Source organism: Lampetra fluviatilis, chromosome 68, assembly GCF_964198595.1.
Source record: "Lampetra fluviatilis chromosome 68, kcLamFluv1.1, whole genome shotgun sequence".
Taxonomy (NCBI): domain Eukaryota; kingdom Metazoa; phylum Chordata; class Hyperoartia; order Petromyzontiformes; family Petromyzontidae; genus Lampetra; species Lampetra fluviatilis.
In genome coordinates this window covers 6,495,874-6,520,020 of record NC_136342.1, presented here as the reverse complement: position 1 = coordinate 6,520,020, position 24,147 = coordinate 6,495,874, and the positions used below count along the sequence as shown (strand labels likewise).

General features: G+C 53.0%; 1 protein-coding gene across 2 annotated transcripts in view; it reads right to left on the bottom strand.

Moving 5' to 3' along the window:
- Positions 1-2,433: 2,433 nt before the first annotated feature.
- LOC144952553 (uncharacterized) overlaps positions 2,434-24,147 on the bottom strand; it is a 61,964-nt gene continuing 40,250 nt past the window's right edge. The window contains exons 3-6 of one of the 2 annotated variants that reach the window (XR_013640639.1): positions 18,438-18,519; positions 11,336-15,703; positions 10,233-10,344; positions 2,434-2,796 (exon numbers count right to left, since the gene is read on the bottom strand). Coding sequence is in view for 1 of the 2 variants with exons in the window: in XM_078883006.1 (XP_078739132.1) it covers positions 18,449-18,519 (71 nt within the window). In the remaining variant the exon portion in view is untranslated. Of the gene's footprint in view, positions 2,797-10,232; positions 10,345-11,335; positions 15,704-18,295; positions 18,520-24,147 lie in introns of those variants that run through there. The other variant, XM_078883006.1, reaches the window with a different exon arrangement.

Sequence of the window (24,147 nt, the reverse complement as noted above, 5' to 3'; positions counted from 1 at the left end):
GTAGACAAAATGGCGTCCGGCGGCCGCGTGGTGGTAGGCGCGCCCAAAATGGCGGCCGACGACTCCGGCGCAGCCGCCCCACCCAAGACGACGGCGTCCTCCCGCGTGGCAGGAGCAATGGCGGGTCCCGCTTCCATAGCAGGACCCCTTCCCGCGGCGTCCAGCTGATTGGCGATCTGGCGACCCACGGCTGGTGAGGACGCCACCGCGGTCACCAGGCTTAGCAGAATTGCGCGCAACGACTCAATCTGCTCCGCCATCAGCCGCCATTCGTCTCTCGGTCCTGCGGTGGTCGCATCCTCCCCCGGTCGACACTGAGAGGCGTCGAGGCGAGCGTCATCAGCCGGCGGCACCAGGGCTGTAGCTCCCAACAGCTCATCTTCATCCGTCTCGACCTCTTCCTCCGATAGAGGCACGGGCAGGTTCTTTTTTCTGAGGTGCTTAGACATCTTGACGATCGTCCAAACAGTCGCAGAATTACTTCTGACACCAGTGTAATAATCCTTCGGGAGACGGCTTCGGAATCAGTCCTTTTATTTCCACTCCACAATACACTTTGCTCACTCACTCTCCGTTGCTGGCAGACAACGGAGAGAGGACAGACTATGCACTAAGTCCCCACCGCGCACGTGGCACCCCGAGCCCCCGTCCGCGCGTGACCCTGCTCTTGTCAGTTTCAGTCTGCTCCCGATCGTTCTCTCTCACTCGCTCTTAATACCTTCGTCACGTGGTTCCCCCAGCCAATCGTTCATGGACAGCTTCGACCATTCTCGATGGTTCCCTGTCAATCCCGGGACCACGTCCCTCATCCGGCTCCCCATTAGCTGGGGCCCCGAATGGCTGGGCCAATCACTCCTGATGACCTGTCGTGATCACGCGTGGGCCATGGTCCCTATCTCAACCCTTATTGGCTACAAGCAGGACCGGCAAGCCAATCCACACGTGAACCCTCTATGGCTGTTATTACACGTTGTTGTGCTGAGAATGACTGGAATGGATTTTATTTTTGACGCATGCTGCAGTATCCTGCATTTGGGGAGTGGCGGTGCAGTGATTGGTGGTCTCAAGCTGCACTTCCAAGAGGGTCCTGAGGGCAGGAGCTGAATTGGTCGTCGTGTGTGGCAGGAAACTGGAGTGCCCGAACAAAGCCTACGTATATGGAGGGGCTAACACTCAAGGAACTAATTTTATTTTTGTTCATCAGACAGCCCCAAAGACCCACACACACAAAACAGCCAGCAAAAAACATGACTATTAAATGTGTCACCGATAAAGAGATAATAAGTGTCTTGAATCGAGCACGGTTATAGGAATATTGGAAATACAGGGGGTAAAGTTTACGTGTGTCTGTGCGTATATTGTGTCGTGTCGGATGTGTGAGGAATTCCACTTCAGCCTTTGCAGTCTGTCACGAGAATTATAAAATGCACCACATGACACCCAAGTGTTCAACAAAAGCTGGTAACGAGACAACGACGCACACATCTGCAGCCTTCTCTCTCAAGGGATATAATTTTGCTAAGTTCATTCCGAGCCTACGTTGATCCCCCATTGCGGTGTCTCCCAAGAACTTTAAACAACCCGCCGAGCCCTCCCAGCCACCGTCGTGTTCCGATCGAACCTGGCGACACGTGGCTCGGCAACGCGAGCCTTCGATTGATAACGGGGCGCAGGAGCTCACTCAGCAGACTCCCTCGTGGCATCGCGGCAATGACTACAGCCTCAAGCTAAACAAGCGCAGAACCTGCAGATCGCTGTGACATGGAAAGATGAAACCGTGGGAGCGCAGCGTGCGTTGTGCACATTTTCCTAGGAGTAGCTCTCGTTTACAGGAGAACATAACTACGTGGAATGCACGTACAGGAGAACATACGTCCGTGTCACTCGACCACTTCGAGCATGCTGTTTAAGGAACTACCCTCCTCACGGTGTGTATTAATTTATAAAAATGTCAGGATAATTTTTCAACAGGTCTTGTGCACGAGTGGTTTAAGTCAAATCCATTGGTGCTAAACTAGTTTTGCGTTGCCAGACGTGACATGTTGCCTCCACCACGAGCAGCTTCCATTTGGGAAAGATGAGTGCACAGACACTCCTGGGCTTAAACACGTTTATGGCCAAGTAATGGCAGTGGTGCCTAAACGTGGAACAAAAACACAACATTAATTTATAATACCGGTCCCCCCTTCATAGCGGGGATAGCCTGGTGGGACAGTGGGTTTTTGGATTATTAGATCAGCTGGTCGTGAGTCTGAGCCTAGCTGGCAAGGTTATAGGGTCATTTGGTGGATCAGTATTTTGGCAGTAAGTTACCAGGTTAGAGTGTTTATTGGATCAGTAGGTCAGCTGGTGATCTGGTGGATAGGCTCGAAGTCAAATGGGTCGAATGATGGGTCAGAGTTTCACCAAGTCGGTGTGTAGTCTTGGCCTCGGTGTCTTATAGAGTCAGAGGGTGGGCAAGTCGAGTGTCGGGTTCATATATATTGTTGCGAAAGTATTTTATTGGGTCATAGGATGGGGTGGCGAGTTATCGGTCTGTAAGTTATTTGGTCAGTGTGTCAGGATGATGCGTGTTGGGTCATTTACTCGGTGGGGGTACCCGTGGGCTGGCGGTCGGGTGGGGGTCGTCCGTCGGGTTGGTGGTTTGGCCGTTCGGTGGCCGCCTTGTCATCCGGCCATCCGTGCAAGCGTGGGTGGAGCAGCCCTTCGGCGAGACGGCTCTTCTCCTGCTCGTACCTCTGTACCAGCCGCCTGCCGGAGTTGACTGCCATCTCCTCCTCGTAGCGCTCGCTCAAGCTGCGGAGAGACACCAGTGCCAGCGTCACAAGCGTGGTGGCACCAGCAATACCCCGAACCGAGCAGAGCCCGGACTCGACACGCACTTGGGCCGACCAGACCAATAAACAAAACAAAACTAGCTTCGACCCTAACTGCACGATTGTTAATCACGCCACGCGATACGCACCTGATAAAAGCGCCGACTTGCATGTGTAGTAGGTTCAAATTAGGTGCACACACACGCAACTTGGAGGCAACACTATTTATTAAACGGTAAATAATATAACACTCTACATGAGGTGGTGGCCACCTTCCTCAACTCACTAACACTCTGGAACACGACACAGACTGGACCAGGCAGGCAACGGCCTGCCTGGCCCAGGACGACGACTCGGGACTTGACGACCGAAGATGTCTTCACCTTGGAGTACAGTACAACAGCAGCCTCGCTCTGCGTTCACACCACGCTTATATTTGGTTTGGCGTGGCTGGCTCCGCCCGGGCGTGGCTGGCTCTCTCCAGGCCACGCCTCCCTTCCCAGGACACGCCTCACTTCCCCCACCTCTGGGAGGGTCCGGATCCCTCCACCACGTGACCCCCCAGGCACCCCCTTGGGGCCCCCAGCCTTCGTACGGGCCGACACAGTAGTGACCTTTCTCTGTCACTACATCACCCCCCCCTGTATAAACACACAGCCGTCCCCGGCTGTAACACAACTGTGAAACATCGAAAAGGTGTGCCTCCGAACCAACAACATCAATAAATGACCGGCGACCGATAAGAAATACAATCACGTAATATATACAGAATCGACGAGGGTAAAAGGGAACCGCATAGAAAACGGGGAATTAACAACAATTATACATGAAAACTGGCTAACCCACTTACGCTCCAGCACAGCCCCCCCCCCCCCCCCGTTAGAATCACGCATGCAATGACAGTCACCCGTTAGCACCCCCCCGCCTTTCCGACGTGGCGTCACAACTAGTAGCACGCGTCGGCCATATCGGGGGGGGGAATTTCCATGTTACCACCCCACCGCCTTTCCGACGCGGCGTCACAACCAGTAGCACGCGTCGGCCATATCGGGGGGGGGAATTTCCATGTTACCACCCCACCGCCTTTCCGACGCGGCGTCACAACCAGTAGCACACGTCGGCCATATCGGTGGGATTTTAACCCAGTCTCTCTCCAAGACTCGCATCGCAGCATATAGCTGTACCGACCGAGCTGAGACCCAGTCTCTCTCCAAGACTCGCATCGCAGCATATAGCTGTACCGACCGAGCTGAGACGACCCAGTCTCTCTCCAAGACTCGCATCGCAGCATATAGCTGTACCGACCGAGCTGAGACGACCCAGTCTCTCTCCAAGACTCGCATCGCAGCATATAGCTGTACCGACCGAGCTGAGACGAGCCAGTCTCTCTCGAAGACTCGCATCGCAGCATATAACTGTACCGACCGAGCTGAGACGACCCATCGTTCACTCATTGCACAACATGCACCCTAACAACTGAGGGATACAGTCCCAACGTAACAGGACAACTCCACCTGAACCTTACGAATCTCCAGCCCACTGTTTCAACGCACCTCCGAGTGTCTCACTCTCCGGGCCGTCAGGTCAAGCCATCAGACACAGCATGATGGGACCACACTCTCTGAGCCATGTGAGCGCACAGCCCACTTGGCTAGACAAGCCACGGAGTGTCTCGATCTCCGGGCTGTCAGGTCAAGCCGTCAGACACAGCATGACGGGACCACACTCCCCGAGCCATGTGAGCGCACAGCCCACTAGGCTAGACAAGCCACGGAGTGTCTCGATCTCCGGGCTGTCAGGTCAAGCCATCAGCCATTGCATGACGGGACCACACTCTGAGCCCTGTGAGCGCACATCCCACTAGGCTAGACATACCACGGAGTGTTTCAATCTCCGGGCTGTCAGGTCAAGCCGTCAGCCATTGCATGACGGGACCACACTCTCCGAGCCATGTGAGCGCACAGCCCACTAGGCTAGACATGCCACGGAGTGTTTCAATCTCCGGGCTGTCAGGTCAAGCCGTCAGCCATTGCATGACGGGACCACAACGTTCATGTTAGACACGCAACACTCACTGGGCCATCCTGGTCAGGACCTGCGCCCCAAGATAGGTGACAGCCAGCAGCACAATTACAAATCCCTGGCAGCATGTCACCATCGCAATTTAACACCATCACAACACATACAATTTGAATTATGATCCCCCACAGAACTGATCCAATGCCAAACAGGTACGCACAATTTGTGACGATCCCGAATATTCAATGGTCACAACAATACACCTCACATCCCGTATCCGTACACATCATCTCCGAGACTCGCATTGCAGCATGCAGCTGTACCAACCGAGTGGAGAGAGCAACGCAATTTGACGGCAATTAACGGAAACGCACCCCTGATCCATACAGAACACAAGGAGCATTCCCGCACAAAAGACATCATCTGTGCAACAACGGACAGGAACCAACCAGCGAGTTTGAAACAAACCGAACCTGTCATTTCTAAATCCCCTTCAACATTAACCATGGGACTCAGGGCATTCGAATTTTGAGAGCAAAAAAACTATACACAAACCCCAAGAATCGCCGAATTGATTAATACAGTATATGCAGTATACGAAGTTCGTACAGTAAATTGTTTGGCGCAATGCTCCATCCAGTCCCCACATGGCAACACACACAATCAATACTCCAGACAATCCGTACATAGTAAACAATCACAAGCAAGTACCCAACATTCCATACACTGTTAACAATTCCAAGCAAAGCTCCATACGGTCTGTACCTTGGCAACAATGACGATCAAAGTTTATTACAGTTACACGTGGCAATCACGAGCGAAACTCCATACAGTATACACAATAACAACGGCGATTTCGCAACAAAACGATGTAACAACACGAGTCATTAACACGGCAACATACAGGATATCAACGGAGCTCGGGACACCAACACGAATTAATCATTAACTACACCCAGAAGATACCGATCTCGACGCCGTAATTAACAGCAACACTTGTTACAAGCAGAAACCCCCATGGTCGCCGCGTCAATTTATCACGCACACAACCGGACGAACACGCTCTGCAACCCAGCGAGTTAAAAAAAAAACACACGCGATCGCAACCCGGCGCACGTAAGATGGGTGAAGATTATTATTTTTTTTTTTCTTGGGGCCGGGTGCTTGTCATGTCACGACTCGCCTGGCAAACTGTGAATAGTGGAGGGCGGCAAGGTGGAGCACTGGGACGGCCCGAAGAATCTTTCATGGTGAACACGGCCTGCTCTTGCGAACCCATCCACCTCTCGCGCTCGAGCTGAAGACTGGAACTCCCCCTCTGCAGGCGTTGATGTCGGCGGGAGCGGCATTTCAGCAGCAGGAGCGGCGTTCCCGCCGCCGAAATGGCGGGAGCGGCGCTTTGGCGGGAACCGCGCCCCGACCAGCCGCCGAAATGGCGGGAACCGCGTGGCCCGCATGGCCGGGCCTCCCCTGCCAGCCCCCGCAGCGACGATGGTGTCCTCTCCCCGCGGCTCCGTCGCTCCATTCCCGATGGCGGCGAAGCAGCAGTGTGGTGCCAGTCCCGCCGCTCCGCGCGCAGCGCCATCTCTCTCTCTCTCTGTCACCGGGGCTGCCATCCCCGGGGCTGTCCGAAGGATGGTCGTCACACCGTCCCCGTTGTACGAAGGCGTCCAGGTGAGTTGTATATTTGTTTTTCGTGTGCCCATTTTACTTCCCTAGGATAACACCTAGCAATATTTATTTTTCCAACTTCTGACGCCAAATGTAGTAGGTTCAAATTAGGTGCACACACACGCAACTTGGAGGCAACACTATTTATTAAACGGTAAATAATATAACACTCTACATGAGGTGGTGACCACCTTCCTCAACTCACTAACACTCTGGAACACGACACAGACTGGACCAGGCAGGCAACGGCCTGCCTGGCCCAGGACGACAACTCGGGACTTGACGACCGAAGATGTCTTCACCTTGGAGTACAGTACAACAGCAGCCTCGCTCTGCGTTCACACCACGCTTATATTTGGTTTGGCGTGGCTGGCTCCGCCCGGGCGTGGCTGGCTCTCTCCAGGCCACGCCTCCCTTCCCAGGACACGCCTCACTTCCCCCACATCTGGGAGGGTCCGGATCCCTCCACCACGTGACCCCCCAGGCACCCCCTTGGGGCCCCCAGCCTTCGTACGGGCCGACACAGTAGTGACCTTTCTCTGTCACTACACATGCGTGAGAAGTTATTATTTCCAATCGTTTAATATATTTGACATTTAGGCCCATGGTGGTGATGGTCAATGTGACACCGGTGTGGCAGGTTGGTTTGCGAGCCACCCCTACCAAGCGAGACCGCAGCTAACAGAGCACACAAAACGTAATAAGTTATTACATTTCATCATTAAACGGAGAATAATTGAGAAACAATACGAATGATAACAAGACCATACAAATTATCTGATCAGGAATCGAATAGTGGCCTCGCAATGAGAGTAGTTGAGTTGCTGGGGAGGGAGTGGGGTGGAATGCCGGCCCCTTGTGAACACCACAAGAAGCCGAGGGCAGAATAAAAGCGCGATACTGCCGTCGTTAGCGTCAGCGCAACAGACTTCACGACCAAGACCACATCTCATGGGCTGCTTCCACTCGCTCAAGAGGATGCCGAGAGTTTCTTGACAGTCTAATTGGGGACAGTGAAAACACAGGGGTTGTCAGATATTGCCACACTCGAAATGAGGAAACTGAGAAGTGATGGGAGTGGAGGTGGAGGGCATTTGTTCCAAAGAGGACATCGCCGATATGTTCCACGTTCTCATTGGGGTTTCCTTCTGGCTCCCCGTGCGCGACCGTGAGGCTGAGCTCGCCCGAGTCCTGGGCGACATGTGGGCAGAGAGCCGCGTCACTCAAACAATTGCTCGGTCACCAACTCAAGAGGACAGAGATCCCTCCCATCGCCTCAAGAGACCGCCGGGGCAAATGTTGCGAGCGAACATCTGCTAAGGCCGGGACAGCACATGAGGGGGTGAAGTGGCCAGCACGGAGTGGGTGGCCAGAACTAGGCCCGGCTCACTCTGTCTCCCCAGTGACCAACCCTTGCCTCCATTCGGACGAATGGCCAAGTGAGGGAACAGCTGATGGGAAGCAGGTGGCCAGGGTGGGTTGATGAACAGTCAGCTGGATGAGTTCTGAACATGTTGCAGGTTGGTGTGTAGAGACAAGGGTTAAAGGGTGACCGATAGTAACAAAATGTGAAAGCTGCCTTCTGTTTACCCAGGAGAGCCCTACTGAGTCTTAAGACATTATCAGGAGGCTCCCGCTACATTGGAATGTTTGGCCAATTGAATGGAGTGGTGCGTGTGGGAGGAAACGGTACCAAGTAGAACGCCATGCATATGACAAGGATGCACCTCAATGATACGGATATATGGAATCAAGAATCCATCGATGCACGCCTTCGACTAGTCATCTTGTGGCCTAAGCCCACAACACCTGGTATTCCCAGGGAGTCTCCCATCTAAGCGCTAAGCCTGCTTACTCTCCCAGAGTCAATGAGATTGTGTGGTATATTCAAAGCCATTGGGTTGAAGGCAATCGACAGGCAGAGCGAGTGGTGGGCGCGTGGATGGCAGTACAAGCGGCGGATGTAGACCGCTCTGATTGGATAGAGGTGATCGAGCCAGATGATTGCGTAAGGAGTAGCGGAGTGGTGCATCGTGGCCGTGATCGCACATCGAGTCGTCAAGCAGGTATTGTGTGCAATGCAGTAGAAACCAGTTCTGAACTGTCACACCAGTGGTGAGAGGCTGCTGACTTGGGGATGTTTGCTCCAGCTCCAATTCGGAGTTGGGCCAACTGTAAGAAGGGAGGCCGCGCACTCGAACTTGGGCTGGCCGTGACCATTTTACCAGTGGTCGAGATCCTCCCGCGAGCTCAGGGAGGCTGGCTCGGGGCGCTGGCACTGCAAGTCGGCCACGGCGAGGGTCTGGAAGTATGGGGATGTCCGCTGCGGGCGGCCGCCAGACGAGACGCCAGGTCGCTGCACGGCAACAACGACGACGGGGAGGATGATGATGAGGGCGACGGGTGCGAGCAGCAGGGGCAACAACTGCGACAGAAAAAACTGATGAGGCATTGGCGCTCACATAGCGGATAGCGCACCACGTTCCGGACCTGGCGAGCCGAGTTCGAGTCAATCTCATGGTTAAGAATGGCAACAGCAAACATCAGAACCGATTTTCCATCTTCCTGTGCGTTTCTCGTGATCACCTAGCTTATAAATAGTTGCGCATTTACAAATGTACCAACTTACTTAGATTCCGATGAATACGAGAACCTGGTGTGGCATGTAGTGAACGTCAGCACGAGGGAGACTAAGGCGGCCGGCCATGGCTCTGGTCACACCACCTCCCTTGTGTGCAGTGCCGTTCTTCATAGGTGCGCACTTGACCTCATATTCTGTGTAGGCTACCAGTGTGCAAGTGTGTGCAAGTGTGTATATACAATGGAGTGTAGAGAGTGGAAAGTGGAGAGTTTTCTAGATCTGGGCAGTGTGCTTATGATCAGCTCCAGTTTGACAGCAGAGGTCTCACTCTAAATCAGTCAGGCAGCATTATATATTAATCGGCTGTCTATACTTGTGAAATGTGGACCCCTGTCATGGAACATCTGCGCTGGTTAGAAACATTTAGGCTGGCCTCTCTACAATCCATCCTTGGTTTAACCAGGCTGGATTGTGTGAGGGGCTCACAAATCCTTGAAAGATCTGGACACAGTCCCATCAATTAGCTCCTCCAGCAGGCAACGCTGCATTCGCTGGGTCATGTAGCCCTCATGCCCCACCACCGCATGTCCAAGCTGCTTCTGTTTGTCCAGTTAGAGGGCTAAAAGGGCAAGAAATGGGCTGGAGTACAGATGGACTGATGCAGGACTGGAGGATGTGGAGCTGAGTGGACTTGCTGAAGACCGGTACCAACAGTGTCAAGATCGGCCTCTGTGGAGGAGGCTCGTGAAAGACGCTACTGGGCAGTTGGAGGCAGTCGCCCTCCAGCAACAACGGAGCGCGGAGGAGCGACGCTCACAACAACGAGCGGAGCGCTGGGTGTCTAAAGCACAGCAAGTTGGCACAGTAGGGGGCACAGGTGGTGCATCAGCCAGTCATCTCGGTCATCTCAGTCAGTCGACCCGTGGCACCTGGGTCTGCCCCGTGACCTCCTGCCAGCGGGCGTTCGACACTTCACGTGGCCTCAAGGTGCACATGGCCTGGCACAAGCATCGTGGTGACGTCACCGCCACTTAGTGGCGAATGGCGGTTGTTGTTATTGTTGTGACTATGGATCTCTATGTAAATCTTCGTCACTCTATGGGTGTCTCTTGGAGGAGAGTGACAAGAGCAGGGGGGGTTCTTACCATAGGCAGCTAGAGACGAAGTCTACCAAGGTGGGGTCGTGAGTGGCGACCGCCTCGTGGAGCGGGTAGCTCCCTGAGAATATTCTCTCATTCCAAGGCATCCCCGAGCCGTCTGTGGGAATGACGAGATACAGGAGGAACACTGTCACAAACCACGTCGGCCTCGCACAGCCGCCAGTGCAGAAATGCAAAAAATTTAGCACGATGACTCGGCGTGGGGTTGGGATCCGCCACACCACCCTGGGTTTTGACTGCGGTATTAATTTTTACCGTGAAATATTTTGAGCCGTTTGATTTGCAAGTGCCAGTTAAATACCCCCGTAACATCATTCCAAAGGAGTAGACCGTTGTGTGCCAACGTCATGGTCCGAATTAGAACATTTACACTGCCAATGACTTAATTGGGACGAGACATGGCGACATTAACCCTGACGTGCAATTACTTCGGACGTCGTCTGTGATTTCCCAAACCTCCGATTAGCACTGTTGGTTTTGTATGGTGCGAAATAAACTTAACGTACATATATAGCTGTAAACTTTCAGAAAAATGTACATACTAAATACGCTACATTTTTATTAACTATTATGTTAAACCCTATAGGATCAATACATGGGTTTTATTAACTTTAATTTTAATTCACAATTCATATTTACCGTTTGAAACCTATAGCCCCGACAACCAACGTGTTTCATGGTTGGTCGGAAATAATTCATGATCTATTAATATTTTTTTCGTCGGGCCAAGATCTGTCCAATTTTGTCGTAATACCCTCCACCATCCAACGCAGCCAAACAAAACTAATGGTCATGACGTGTTGTATAAGCGTTTGATGGCGACTTCCTGGATTTTGTTCTGACTTATGACCTCGTCTTCTGAATATGTTTGATGCAGTGTCGAGCGAAGCGTCATTATCTCGTTGGCAAATTTGGTTGTTGTGAGGATTTCTCTTCAACGTGTCCCAGTGGTTGAGTTTAAACGACCATAATTGGTGTTTCGTTTCAAAGCTTGTGCATGTGGCCATTGAATTTGTTTTGGCTTTTTGGGTGGCAGATGGTCCTAAGGACACAAACATGATCAGCTATCACCCTCCGCTGCAACTCACCAAAGTATTGATCCTTGCAGGGAGCAGTATCCCACACAAACCCAGGAGGCACCCCAGGACCTACACACGAGGCAGACAAAGGTCCCCCATAAAGCCTTAACAGATTTTTGCAGAAATTGCTATTAGCAATGACCACATTAGGTACTCGTTTCAGGCTACGCGAAATCTTGGGGAGACCCAGGTCTGGTTTAGATAATCGTAACTGACGTTGATAGTCAGTGGAAATGGAACTTGGGTCGTGCAGTGACCACTACGCTACCGTTCCCCACGTATTAGGCACAAGCAGCGTTAATGGCACGGTCCGACCTCAGGCCATTCGCCACGAATTTAAGCAGTTATAATCTGGTGGCTGTCCCGGATAATTATAGGATTTGTATTATTAACTGTAAAATACTCTGCACTATTTCATTCACAGCGCGGGTTGTTGGAGACCCCATGATGTCACTGGAAATTAGTTAACGATTATCGTCCCGCGTCACAGCCCAAATTCGCCAAGTTACTCGCAAATTAATAAACTGTGGTTACACAGCTGCAGTCGCAGCAATCATTGCTTTAAACTGGCAGGCTGACGCCCGTTTGTAGGCTAACTTCTGGCTCGTATTGTGCCATACAGGAACAGTTGCCTCTGGGCGTGCCCAATCAGCTGCTCGACAAAAGATGTGGTGAAAGTCATTGCATGCCAAGTGCTCTGAGACGCTCAGCGTAAACGGTGCTTTCTGAAAACCAAATACGTATCGAAAAAAACAACCACGAGTGATTGCAGCAATCCCTGGCCAACCATAAAATCGTGAATTTAGCAACTGGGAAGTTTGAGTATACGCGGATTTATTTCTGTAGACCTGTGTAGCGGCATTGTTACGCACAACATGTATACTTACCAGCGTAGCAGTATTGTATGAGTCACGTACACTCACCTCTAGTGGCGCCCTCAGTGTGTAGGGGGCGCAGAACAGCCAAGGAGGCTGTTGAGTGACGGGTGTACGACCCACGACTACAATAACCGTTGAGGGAGGGGGCTGGGGGGGCCAACGGTCAGACCCAGACCCACTCGAGAGAACGCGGTTGGGAGAGAGTAGTATAAAAAGGGCAGCTCTCCCAGCGTGAGTCAGTCCGCACTCACCTCAAGACCCGAAGACATCTAGATAGTGCCCTGGGACTTCCGACCCCCGGCCTTTGTCAGGGCCAGGTCTGAATGGCCCAGTGGTGGCACCCGTTACCCTGGCAAGGTCGGGTGAGCATAGGCTCCCCTAGGTCCCTTAGCGGAAGAATTCCTGATAGCAGAGTATAGTGTGAGGGCACACCAAGTGTGAGGACGTATCCTCTAGGGTCTAGGCTATCGGGTGGGAGAGGCCGTTACCTCTCCGTGTTAAGTACGCTCTTAGTCGTTAGAGCGAATAAACGGTGTTGCCTACAAAGGGAAGTCTGCCTACTTTGTCAACACTACACCTGCTTACCAACAGCGGCTTTCGAAATTTGAGAAATCCACGGGTATTACGTCATTGCATCACAGCATAACATCATGGACGTATTATTTGTTTCTTTCGGTTAAGTCACGTCTAAAGATAAAATAATAAATTAAATTAAATAATAGAATACGACGTTTCGATTGCAACACAAGCAATCATCATCAGGTATAATGCAATAGCGACATAAAATCTAACCAGAAAACTATAGACAGACATATTAGCAGACAGATATCACCAAGATACATGGACGTACTGTGTATCAATAGGGTTTTTTTAATTCATATTTTTTAATCATGGACCCGGAGCGTGGTCACAAGCGGTGAAGTTGAGAGAGTTGCGTCTGTGGCTTTGAGGAAGAGGGTAGGTTGAGCCTCTGCCCCTCCTCCTTCTAACCAGCCCTTCCCCCATCATCTCATTGTCATCGTCGTCAACATTAAAGGCATGTAAAGTTAATTTCACGTTTATTTAAGGTTTATTATGTTATTGTGTCAGTTAATAAGCAGAGAGCTTAGTTAAGCTATGATGAGTCTGACCGTGGCCGTGGTTCCTCTAACCACCTATTTCCCATAGGCCCTGGACTTTACCAACTGCGGATTTGCCGACCATGGCATTTTCCAGGAACCTAACCCCCCTGGGTTGGCAAGGGATTGCTGTATTTAGCAAGTAGGTTTGCACAGCCAATATGATTTTGCATTGCTTTGATTCTCATTCGTTGTTCCTGTGGAGTCATGACAGCTGTTTTCGAATCCGGGCAACGTGACAGGGTCATGCTGACTTCCTGCAACTTGTCCTACAGATGCTTGATGCCATTTAAAGCGATGCGTTGCATATATTTCACTGTTAAATCTGGTTGTATGGATTGTGTTTCAGCTTACCAATAATACTGGCTGCGCAACCGAGGCACCAAGTTAACTAAGCGACTAAATCGCTCACATGTGGATGTCCCCACAATCAGTTGCACAACCAGTTGCGTAGAGTAAGCGGCAGCCTGTACTCCTGTTGAGGCCGCTGGCCCCCGAGGTCTCTCCTGGGCGCCGACTGCAGGGGCGCCGCCGTTTCCCGACCCCTCGCTGGTGTGCGAACAGCTGCTGCCGCCGCTGGGCTCATCGCTCGTGGGATAAGGGCTGTCGCCCGACGGCTCCCCTCCCTGGGTCGCACCCCCGCGAGTTCGCGAGAGAGGCATGGCTCGTCGCCGGCTCCCGGAGGCCTGTAAACACTGCGTTGCCTCTCCGCCAATCAAACGCAACGCCTCCCCCCACACAGCCCCGCGCAGCAATCACACGCTCTGAACGGGGGGTCAGGGGTCGGAGGGCGAATTACATTGCTCGCACACGCGCGGCCGCCGCGAGCGGGTGATAACGCTTGTTTAAAGGGGCCGTGGAACAGGTGTTTACGGTGAGTGTGAGCCCTCACACAGCACAAGTCTCCACGGCGACAGAACGGAGCGTGCACCCATGGAAACACCGACCACCCACGTTACGAGCACACACACAGCACCACGCGCTTTCACCCGCTTGTCCGAACCACACGAGGCTGCGATGGGTTATTAATGATTTATTATCGGGCGACTGTGATTCACTGTTGGGTCAGTATGGATCGGCAAGGCAGGCCTACACTATCGCCCAAGGGTCTGTACCCGATTGATCTAATTTGATAGGCTCTAAGAGGTTTTGGTTTTTCTAGCCTCAATCCCAATACTCTCTTTCCTCTTACTCACGGTTTCGTCCTCTCCGCACACTTCGACGTGTCGCACGGACGTTCGAGTGGCCGAACTGGGGACCGTCCCGGGCGCTGACTTCAGGAGCAAGGGAGCCTCTACCTTTCTGCGCCCCCCTTTTATGACTAACCCACATCAAAGGAAGCTGACCCGAGGGTCTTCTCGGCCAATCAGGTCGCTGTGCTTGCCCAGCCGCACTCCCGGTTTCCCTAACAACGGGTCCGCCGCTGACTGCGGCGCCGGCAGCGGTCCACGTGCGCCTTTGCTATGCTAATCAGCCGCGGTTTCCGTAACAAAGGGCTCGCCGCTGGCGGTTGCGCGGCGGCGGTCCACGAGCACACCTGCTATGCTAATCAGCCGCCCACCCTGGCTTCTCCTTAGGTTCGTGGCTGCGGCCACCCTGCCTGCCTTGCTGATCCGTGTGTGGGGGGGTGCATTTTAACCGTCGTGGCTGGATAGCCCCCGCCGTGACCATGTAATCTCAACCCAGGTCACAGCGCCGCGGTGCGAATTAGCATCGGGGGAGATCGCCCAATTCCCTGGCCACAGGAAACCATGAAGATTATCCCTATGAGGGCTTCCGGGTGAAAACCTGTTGGCCAGGTGACCTCCCCTCGGAGCTCTATGGGGGTGAAATGTGTGAGGGTGTGTTTATGTGGGGGGTGGTGAGGGGGAAGTGGGGTCTGCCCCGTCGCTTGGTGGTGGCGAGGTCGTAGATGGGGCGCCCGCTGAGCGGCTTTTGCGGCGGTGGCATCACACTCCCAAGCAATACGCTCAGTGATTGGGAGTGAAGTAGCTCGTGACGTGATCATATTCAGAACTGTGATTGGTTCCGATGATCCTGAAAGCGCCATTTGATATCCTTATTGGACAACTACTCGCTCAGATGTGGACAAAGCGGTCAGGGGCGAGTTGCGCAACTTTGAGAGCATTACGGTTGCTCGACTGATTGCTCTGGCGTGGGCCCAGCCTTACAATTGCTCACAACGTGTCTGTTGCGAATACGTATCGTACACATATTACACACAATGTAAAATGACCGCTATGCGCCAGATCATTACGTGAGTCTGACCCAAAAATCGGTGGCGAACCACAAGTGAACTGCAGTGTGTCATACCTCTACATAGCACGGGAACAGGTCGTTGAAGTTGTAGACCTTGAAGAGGAGCTTTCCCAAGGCTATCTCTACCACCACACAGCCGAGTGCCCACATGTTCACGTATTGCCTTTAATAACATCACACAGTATCACCACCCACAGCGCCATCAAGTATACAAAAGAAAATGATCCCCCATATAGCCTTTAACAGACTGTTAGGGCAAATTCTGTTTGCAAGTACCTATAAAGGCCAGAAAGGCGCATGAAGTGGTGGGTGGCCAACACCGCACCCGGCCACCTTTGTCTCCCTCATGGCAATGTTAATGCATCCCATCAGGTATTCATTTAAGGCTGAGTGGAGCTCGCGGAGGCCCATCACCGGTTCCGATAATCGTCACTGGTGTTGAACGTGAGCGGGAATCGAACTGATGGTTTCATAGCACAGCGCAATAACTGCTACACGACCGCTCCCCACACACATGCTTGCATAGGCACACACAGCAACAACAGCCGCCATTCGTCACCGGCGGTGACATCACCAGGGTGCTTGTGCCAGGCTAGGTGCACTCCGAGGCCACGTAAAGTGCCAAAGGCTCGCTGACAGGTCACAGGACAGAATACATTTTTTTTTATTTAACCAGGTAAGGCCCACTGAGCTATTTAGCTATTTTTCAGTAGCGATCTGGCTACAAATGATAGCTCAGTGAAGCTGCTTATCACGTGCAAATGTATCGCAGCCAAATACTCTAAAAGCATGTTTCTAAATTTAGAGGGAAAGACTTGAGGACCCAGAGAAAAATCCATGTGACCACGGGGAGAAAGGCAAAGCGTCAGGATCAGGATCGTACCCACAGCCCCCTGTATACCAGGGGAGGTAGTTAAAATCTCTCCACCGTGGTGTTGGGTTGGCTGACTACTGCAACTTGCTGCATTTTAGCGATTCGACACTCTGCTCATTGTCATGAGCGTCGCTCTTCTGCCCTCTGTTGTTGGAGGGTAACTGCGTTCTTCATGACATATGTGAGTCTTGAGCAAGTCCACTGAGCTCCACATCCTTCCCATATTGCAACAGTCCATCTCTTCTCCAGGCCGTACCGCGTCTGTTTAGTCCCCTCTATCCAGCGAAACAGAAACTGGCTGGGCATGTGGTGGCTGGGAATGCGGGGTGACATGACACAACCAATGCAGCATTGCCCATCGGAGGAGTTCACTGATGGGAATGTGTTCAGATCTTTGAAGGATTTATGTTCTCCTCACACAATTCAGCCTGGTTAAACACAAAATGGATCTTTGGTTCTTTCTTTCGGTAAAGTCACGTAGGTGTTGCGCCATAACAAGGCGCTGTAAGGAGCTTACCTGCCACCACGCTCACGGGCCGACAGGGGGCAGCCGAGAGAGAGCGAGGTGGGAGGCCCGTGACCGGAGGTTGACACCCCAGACCCCCCAGGGACTGGGGGCTGAGGGGGATGGGCTCCCCCCACCCCTTCCTAAGACCCCTTAAGATTTAAGACCCTCTAAGACCTTCCAGAAGGTTCTGGAGGGGGGGGGGGTCATGAGGGGAGGGGTAAGCCCAACCTGGGGATAAAAAGCCGACCCTCTGAACGGTTCCAGCAGTGTTCGCCAACTCAAGCTTGAAGACATCTGAAGACCTGAAGACTGGACCAGCACCCGGGAACCCTCAACCGAGGCTCTCGTTAGAGCCGGGTTGTGGCGGACCCGAGGTAGCTCGGACACCCTGGGACCCTCCCCGAGGCTCTGGTCAGAGCCGCAGTGTAGCGGACCAGGGGTGAGCCCCGTACCCTGCCTGGAACGGGTCGGTCCAGTCTTCCCTTAGCCGCCGTGGCAAGGGACCGGTGTGTAGAGTCGCCTGGAGTGTGTAGGACGCGCTAGAAGGGAGCGTGTACCTCCCTTAGGCTATCGGGTTGAAGGGGCCCACTTCAGCAATTGTTTCTTGCTGTGGTTGTCCCACCTGATGACGGACGCTTGTGTTACGCCCGAAACGTCGTGATTTAATACATTTTATTTTATACCTACGCGACTTTACCGAAAGAACCAAAGAGTATGGATCCCTGCAGTCACAAAAACTTCAAATCTAGATTGACAAAATGGATCATAGGCAGGCCAACCTGAAAATTTCGAACCGGTGCAGATATTCTATGAGAGGGGTCCACATTCCGCAAGCAAAGAGAAGGAAGAGCAAGACTGTTTCCGAAAATACTGGGATCTTTGTGTCGAGTGACAGACCAGGTAGCTTCCACACAGCATTAAGCAGCTGATCAAAATATAATGCCGCTCGACTGATTCGGAGTGAGAGCTCTGCTGCCAATCTGGAGTTGGTCATGAGCACACAGCCCAGGTATGGACACTTCTCTACTCTTTCCCCAACTGCACCATCATGGCGGGGAGTTGACTCAGTGGAGTATTGGATTATACAAAATACATGAGCAGGTGCTTAATTTGGTGAGGCTGATAGTAAGGCCTATCTCTTAGTGGCACGCTGCAGGTTCAGCAGCAGAACCTTCAACTCATCAGTGGGCAGCAACCACCAGATCATCACTGTGCATAACATGGTTGACCAGGAGGATCAGCCTCCCATTGTATCTGTACCAGATTAAAATTCCACAGGTACAGCCATAGAAGGCTTCTCGAATTACATGGTCGAACATGATGTAAACAATGCAGGAGTCAGATGAGATGCTGTCGCACCCCAAGATGAACAGGAAACGGCTGCGAATGGTGTTGCTCATGAGCGAGAATTGAACTCGGGTCGCCAGGTTCATAGCGCACACATATACTCATGCATGCGGTTGAGGTCACTTACTTTGAGAAGTCTCATGGAAGCTGCAACCAAAGTCTGTTACCCGCACGGTCCCAGCCATGGGGTCCTTGACCAAGATATTGCCCTAGACCAGAGGACGGTAACGAAAATAACGAGATACATTCTTTATTCGGTAAAAAAACACTCTTTCAAGAGCCGTAATGCACTGTGTGGTTCAAGTTCAAGTTCATTTATCAGGTACTAATAATAAAATAATAAAAATAAAAGATAATAAAATCATTCTCACGACGTTTCGGCCACAACACAAGCAGCCGTCCTCAGGTGAAGACCAGGTCTGTCGGGGAGACGTGACTTTACCGAAAGAACCAAGAAGATGAATCCCTGCAGTCACGAAAGCTTTAAATCGAAATTTAACCTTCCATATATATGTAGTGGTGATACGCGCTGGTAGTAAGGATCGTGGGGTAGCGCGTGGTGATTGGCTGTGTGTTGGTGACGCGCGCTGACGGTGAGGGATCGTAGGTCAGCGCGGGGTCATGGGTTATGTGATGGTGATTGGCTGTGTGTTGGTGACGCGCGCTGACAGTGATGGATCGTGTGGCAGCGCGTGGGGATTGGTTATGTGCGCTGGCACAAGAAGGGATCGTGTGGCAGCGCGTGATGATTGGTCGGCGAGGGTGGGTGCTCGCATCGCGGTCCGCATAGGCTCCGTCTCCTTGGAGCGGAGGGCTATATAAGGCGGTGCGCGCGGGCGCTCGGGGAGAAGTTGGTGACCAGTGAAGACGGAAGACGGAGGAGGAAGAGATAGGGCCCTGAGACACCTAGTCCCGCTGTCCTTGTAAGGACCGGGGCCCTGTGTGGCTCAGAGGCGGGACCTTGGGACCCGGGGGCCGGACGTCCGTGTGAGGACCGGGCCGCGGGACCCAGTGGTCGTGATCCGTACCCAAGCTGGGATGGGTCTAGAGGTTCCCCCGGATGCTACGGGGCTGGAATGCCCGTGTCTGTGTAGCCGGGTGGAACGTGTAGCGTGAGCAGTAGTTACCACCCGTGTCAGGTGGAACGTGTAGCGTGAGCAGTAGTTACCACCCGTGTCAGGTGGAACGTGTAGCGTGAGCTGTAGTGACAACACGTGTTATTATGACAACCCAAGTGTGAATAAAATGTGCTACCCGTCAAGTGGTTTCCCGCCGTAGTTTACTATACTTCATATACACAGATACGAAGGTATTGTCAAAACCAGGTGGGCCGTTTGTACATTTTTCCACCAACAAAATTATAAGAGGCTTGCACAAGTCCAAAAAGTTGTATAAAGTGTGGGGTAAATAGTTGATGTAAAAGGTTTCTGAAAATTGTGGACCCCCGCCCCTCAAAAAATATCTTTACCCCTCGTAGGTATATATACCTACACACCTTACATACAACAGAGGAAGTAGTATCTATTGACTCTGTAGTAGTATCTACTGACTGTACCGTAGTATCTACTGAGCCAGTAGTAGCTACTGTGTAGTAGTATTTAGTGACTGTAGTAACTACTGACCATAGTAGTATTTACTGGGCCTACAGTAGTATCTACCGACTAACTGTATAGTAGTATCTGCTGACTCTAGTAGCTACTCACCGTAGTAGTATGTACTGACTGTATAGTAGTGAAGTACCGGTGAAGACGCTGGACACCCAGGTTGAGGCACACGTATATTTATTTCAGCTTATCGGTACAGGACAACACTAGAGGGGGTAGCGGCCCCCTCACCCGGATAACTGGGGATACCCCCTAGCTAATCTCACCTATCCCCAAGTCCTCCTCTAACGAGCTAGGGGAGGCTAACTGGCCCGACACTGGTGAGTCGGGCTACGGTCTCCGGAGTCCCAGGGTCTAACCCTGGTTCACGGAACCACGCCTCTGGCTCGCTCCTCTGCAGCCCTGACAAGGGCGGCGTCGAGGGGAGTCCAGGGCTCTAGCTAGAGGATCTTCACTCTTCCTCCTTCGTTCCCAGACTGAGCCCCGAGCTCTCTTTGTCCTCCCCCTTTATACCCCCCATCAGGATCACAACCCCCCAGGCTGCCTGATGCGGACGTCGCTGCGGGCACCCCCCCCGTGTACTCCCGTAACTCCGCCCACTGTGTTTGTTACCCATTGGATCGTATGCACTTACAGCCCTCCCGTAACAGCCCTACATCACCCCCCCCATTACAGCTCGCAGCCGTCCCGGCTGCAACAATTCCAAATAAAGGAACAATTACCCCTCGACCCCGTGTGTGCCTCATTTTTTCAACAAAATGCAAATAGCAGAACAACAACAAGAACAACAACCATACCCCCGAAGGGAATGTCCGACGCACCCCCCCCCCCGCATAAATACGAAATCCGTAAGCACGTATGTACAACTAGCCAGGAACTCCCCCATCACACACAGCACACCCACGACACACAACGCACCCACAACACACACACCGCGCCCACACAACACAACACACTCAGTGTGCAAGGAGCACACCACCGACGCAGCATACAGTAACCATGACACGTGAAGGAAAATAAATAAGAAAAGTTTTTTTTTTCTTTTTCTTCCTGCTGTATATTATAAGAGTCTGCGCATTTTAGCGCGCGTCCTTGCCGCAGGCCCGTCACACGGGGCAACCCCGGACGGCGGACCATCCGGTGGCGGCTGTCCCATTCGAGGTGAGGTCGCGATTGAAGTCGCGCGACTGTCGGCATCACCTGTGGGGGTTCCAGGGCGTGAGCCCGTCATTCCCGGTACACCTGTGGGTGGGACAGCCGGCAACACATCAGGCGAGAGCAGCGACGGACCCTCCGAGTCGGTCGACCCCCCACATGCTTGGCCTCGCGTGCGTGGCGTGGGCCCCCGCACCGCAACAAACGGCTTCAGCCTAGAGGGGTGTACAAACCACCGGCGCCTCCCCCATTGGATTCGAACGCACTGAGGCCTCAAAACCTCAATAACCTCGACGGGGCCCCGCCACGGGCGTACGAGTTTAGAGGAGGTCGCGAGTGGTACCTGGGGACAGTGCAGCCATGCCCTGTCCCCCGGCTTCCACTGCAGCACGTGCGCGCGAGCCAGTCTGAGGCGCTCGTTCGCCTTCTGACGCCTGTCAGAATTTAGCCTCGCCGCATCCCGCGCCTCAGTCAGTTTGTCAAGGTTAAATTTAACGTGATCGTCCAATTTAGATTTGCCCAGCGGCACGTGGATCTGCAACTGTGCCCGAACAGGTGGGTCGGGTTCGCGGCCATACATAAGAAAGAAAGGTGAAAACCCCGTCGCAGCATGGGGAGCCAATCTGTATGCCGCTAGAACCCCTTGAATTTGTAAGTCCCAATCAGCCTGTGAGTCCGAAACTTGCTGCGACAACATAGACGTGATGGTGCGATGCAGACGCTCGACCATCCCGTCCGTTTGCGGGTGATAGGGGGAGGTTCGAATTTTTTTCGTTCCCAGGAGATCACAGACTTGTTTTAGGAGTTTCCCCGAAAAATTTCTACCCTGGTCGGTCAACAACCGCTCCGGGGCACCTTTGTCCATGACATAACCTTGGACAAAGGCGTCGACGATGGCTGCTGCCGACTGATTCGCCAGGGGCCAGGCCATAGGCCAGCGCGTAAAATATTCGACCCCAGTAAGCAAATATTTATTTCCCCTGGAGGTGGCGGGGAATGGCCCCAGAATATCCAGTGCGACCAGTTCATTTATTCTGGAGACCTGGATGGATTGTAAGGGCGGGTTCGACTCCCGTGCCGGTGGTTTGCGCTGCGCACACTGAGGGCATGCCGCCAACAGATCAGCAACATCCCTTGTCATACCCGGCCAAAAAAAATTCAGCTGAAGCAAGGCGAGTGTTTTCTGGGTACCTAGGTGGAGGAGGCGCTCATGAGCAGCCCACACCACCTTACCTCGTAGGCCAGAAGGGACCACCAGCCGGTGACGCTGGGATTTCCCGTCCCAATGCATAAGCAAGCCCGCATGGGTTTCCCATGCGTCGGCATGACCCGTCACACGCCCCCTCTCCCCGGCGCGACGACGCAACGCGAGGAGGGAGGCATCCTCCAACTGGAGGCGCCCCCATTCATCAACGGGCAATCCAAGCAGGGAATCTCTCCCCTGTTCGGCGATATCAATGGGGACTACCGTTTCATCGTCGGCGGCCGCCGCCAGGACCGGAACCATCACGTCCCCCACTGGCTTGCAACGCCCCGACCCCAGGAGACATGCGCATTCGGAGGCGGTTGGCATCCGTGACAGAGCGTCAGCGTTGGTGTGGCGAACGCCCTTACGATAAGTGGTTTCAAAACTGAAATCCTGGAGGACCTCCAGCCATCGGGACAATTGTCCCGATGGCTGTTGAACCTTCAGGGCGTACTGCAGTGCCGCATGATCTGTGCGGACGGTGAAATGCCGACCGTACAGATATGGGCGATACTGTTGGATGAAATAGACAATTGCCAACAGTTCCCTACGGGTGACACAATATCTTTGCTCCGTTGGAGACAACACCCGACTGCCGTACGCGACCACCCGTTCCACGCCGTCAACCACCTGGGAAAGCACGCCTCCAATACCCGTGTTGCTCGCGTCGGTATCGAGCAAAAACGGCCTCGAAAAATCTGGGTAAATCAAGGGAGGAGCCTTCACCAGCGCGTCCCGAAGGGAGCAGAAAGCAGCTTCCTCATCCTGACCCCAGTGGAACCGAACCCCTTTAGATGTTAACGCGTGTAGGGGTTTGGCAATTGTTGCAAAATTAGCGACGAAGCGTCGGTAATATGATGCGAAGCCAATAAAACTCCTGACCTCTCCCACCGAGGTGGGAGTCGGCCAGGAGCTGACACACTGCGTTTTGGCGGGATCGGTAGCAATACCCGAGCGCCCTACGATGTGCCCCAAATAACGCACCGACTCGCGTAACAAATGGCATTTTTGGGGCTTAAATTTCAAATTAGCAGCCCGCATCTTTAGGAAAACCGCCCGCAACCTCTGGAGATGTTCATCAAAAGTTTTACCAAAGACAATAACGTCATCCAAATAAATCAGGCACGATTCCCATTGCAATCCAGCCAAAACCAATTCCATCAATCGCTGGAAAGTTGCCGGCGCTGAGTGTAAGCCCATCGGCAACCGGTTGAATTGGAACAGGCCGTGCGGTGTACGGAAAGCAGTTTTAGGCTTAGAATCATCGTCCAGAGGAAGCTGCCAGAATCCCGAAAGTAAATCTAGTGTGGAGAAGAATCGCGCTCCCGCCAAAGCGTCCAGCGATTCGTCCATCCGTGGGAGCGGGTATGCGTCGGCAACCGAAATTTTATTAAGGCGCCGAAAATCCACGCAAAACCGCAACGAGCCGTCCTGCTTTTTAACCAGGACGATCGGCGCTCCCCACGGGCTGGTGGAGGGAGAAATGATGTCGGCGGCTAACATGTCATCAACAGCCGATTTGACATGGTCCTTTTCGGCGGGACTTAACCGAAACGGATTTTGGCGAATTGGCGCGCTGTCACCCGTGTCAATATGGTGACGCAGCAGGTGAGTGCAACCCAAATCATATTTATCACGACTGAAAACGTCGGAAAATTCCCTCAGTAGCGTTCTAAGCTGTTGGCGCTCTGAATTTGTCAGGTCCGTCGATCCCGCACAAAGCGCGTCGATCCACCCTTCATCGCTGTCCGAATGTGGGAGCATCCGGGAAGCAGTGCCAACGTGGTTCGCGACAGGTTCCTCGCAGGGCATTGGCGTCGCGTGAGCGAGCA